General features: G+C 57.5%; 1 protein-coding gene across 1 annotated transcript in view; it reads right to left on the bottom strand.

The window, feature by feature from the left end:
- Positions 1–446, bottom strand: part of LOC103797144 (hemoglobin subunit alpha-D-like) — a gene marked incomplete at its 3' end in the record, with an annotated part of 1,108 nt that extends 662 nt beyond the window's left edge. Inside the window, exon 1 of the mRNA XM_009069343.1 lies at positions 402–446. Within this exon, the coding sequence (XP_009067591.1) occupies positions 402–446 (45 nt within the window). The remainder of the gene's footprint in view (positions 1–401) is intronic.
- Between the last annotated feature and the right edge of the window lie 458 nt (positions 447–904).

Genomic DNA, 904 nt, shown 5'->3' with positions numbered 1-904 from the left:
CGGCGGTCAGCATGGTGGCAGCTCAGGGTGGGCAGAGCTTGGTGGCAGCAGCACCCACGGGGATGTGCTCTTATAGCAACTGGCACGTCCCACCAGCCTTATCTTATCACGCCGAGGGCGGGGGGACTGCGGGCCAGGGAGTGGCAGTGGCACTGCCTGGGGGGCCCTGGTTGCCCCAGGGGGCCAGCCCTGGGGAGGCTCCAGGGGGACCCAGCTGCCCTGCCCTGCCCCACTGCACCAGCCCCACACCAGGCTGGGGGCTGGAGCAGCACCTGGACAGGCTTCTCTGTGGTCAGCAGCAGCCCTGGGCATGTCCTGGGAGAGTCACAGCCTTGGCATGTCCTCAAGCTCCCTGTTGTGATCCACCATTCCCCCCCAGCTGGGCCAGGGTCCTCTCTGACTCTGCAGGTGTCAAGGTGGGTCCCACAAGTGTCCCTGTCCCTCATGTCTCCAGACTCCAGCACATCCAGCCCTTCTCTGCCTCGCCGTCCCCGTGGTCTCATAGTAGGAGCCATGGACAAAGCCCTCCTGGGTCGTGCTGGGGGTCTGCTATGAAAAACACCATCTTTCCAGCAGCCTGGAGAAACCTGGGCAGGGAAGAACTTCTTTTCTAGGTCCACCCTGTGATGCTTGTCAGTCCTGAGCTCCTACCCTTCTTCCCCTTCCAAAGTGTGCTCCTGTGTCTTCCCACAAATGCTGGGACATCCCACAGGGTGCATGGTGATTTGCCATGGAATCAAAATTAATAAAAATTAATTAATAGGATCATTAAGTTTGGAAAAGTCCTCTAAGATCATCAAGTCCAACCATTAACCAGCACCGCCAAGGCCAACACTAAACCATGTCCCAAAGTGCCATATCTATGTATTTTTTGAACACTTCCAGGAATGGTGATTCCACCACT

Source organism: Acanthisitta chloris, unplaced genomic scaffold (genome assembly GCF_000695815.1).
Source record: "Acanthisitta chloris isolate BGI_N310 unplaced genomic scaffold, ASM69581v1 scaffold35510, whole genome shotgun sequence".
In the NCBI taxonomy this organism is placed as follows: domain Eukaryota; kingdom Metazoa; phylum Chordata; class Aves; order Passeriformes; family Acanthisittidae; genus Acanthisitta; species Acanthisitta chloris.
This window is presented reverse-complemented; position numbering and strand designations above follow the sequence as displayed.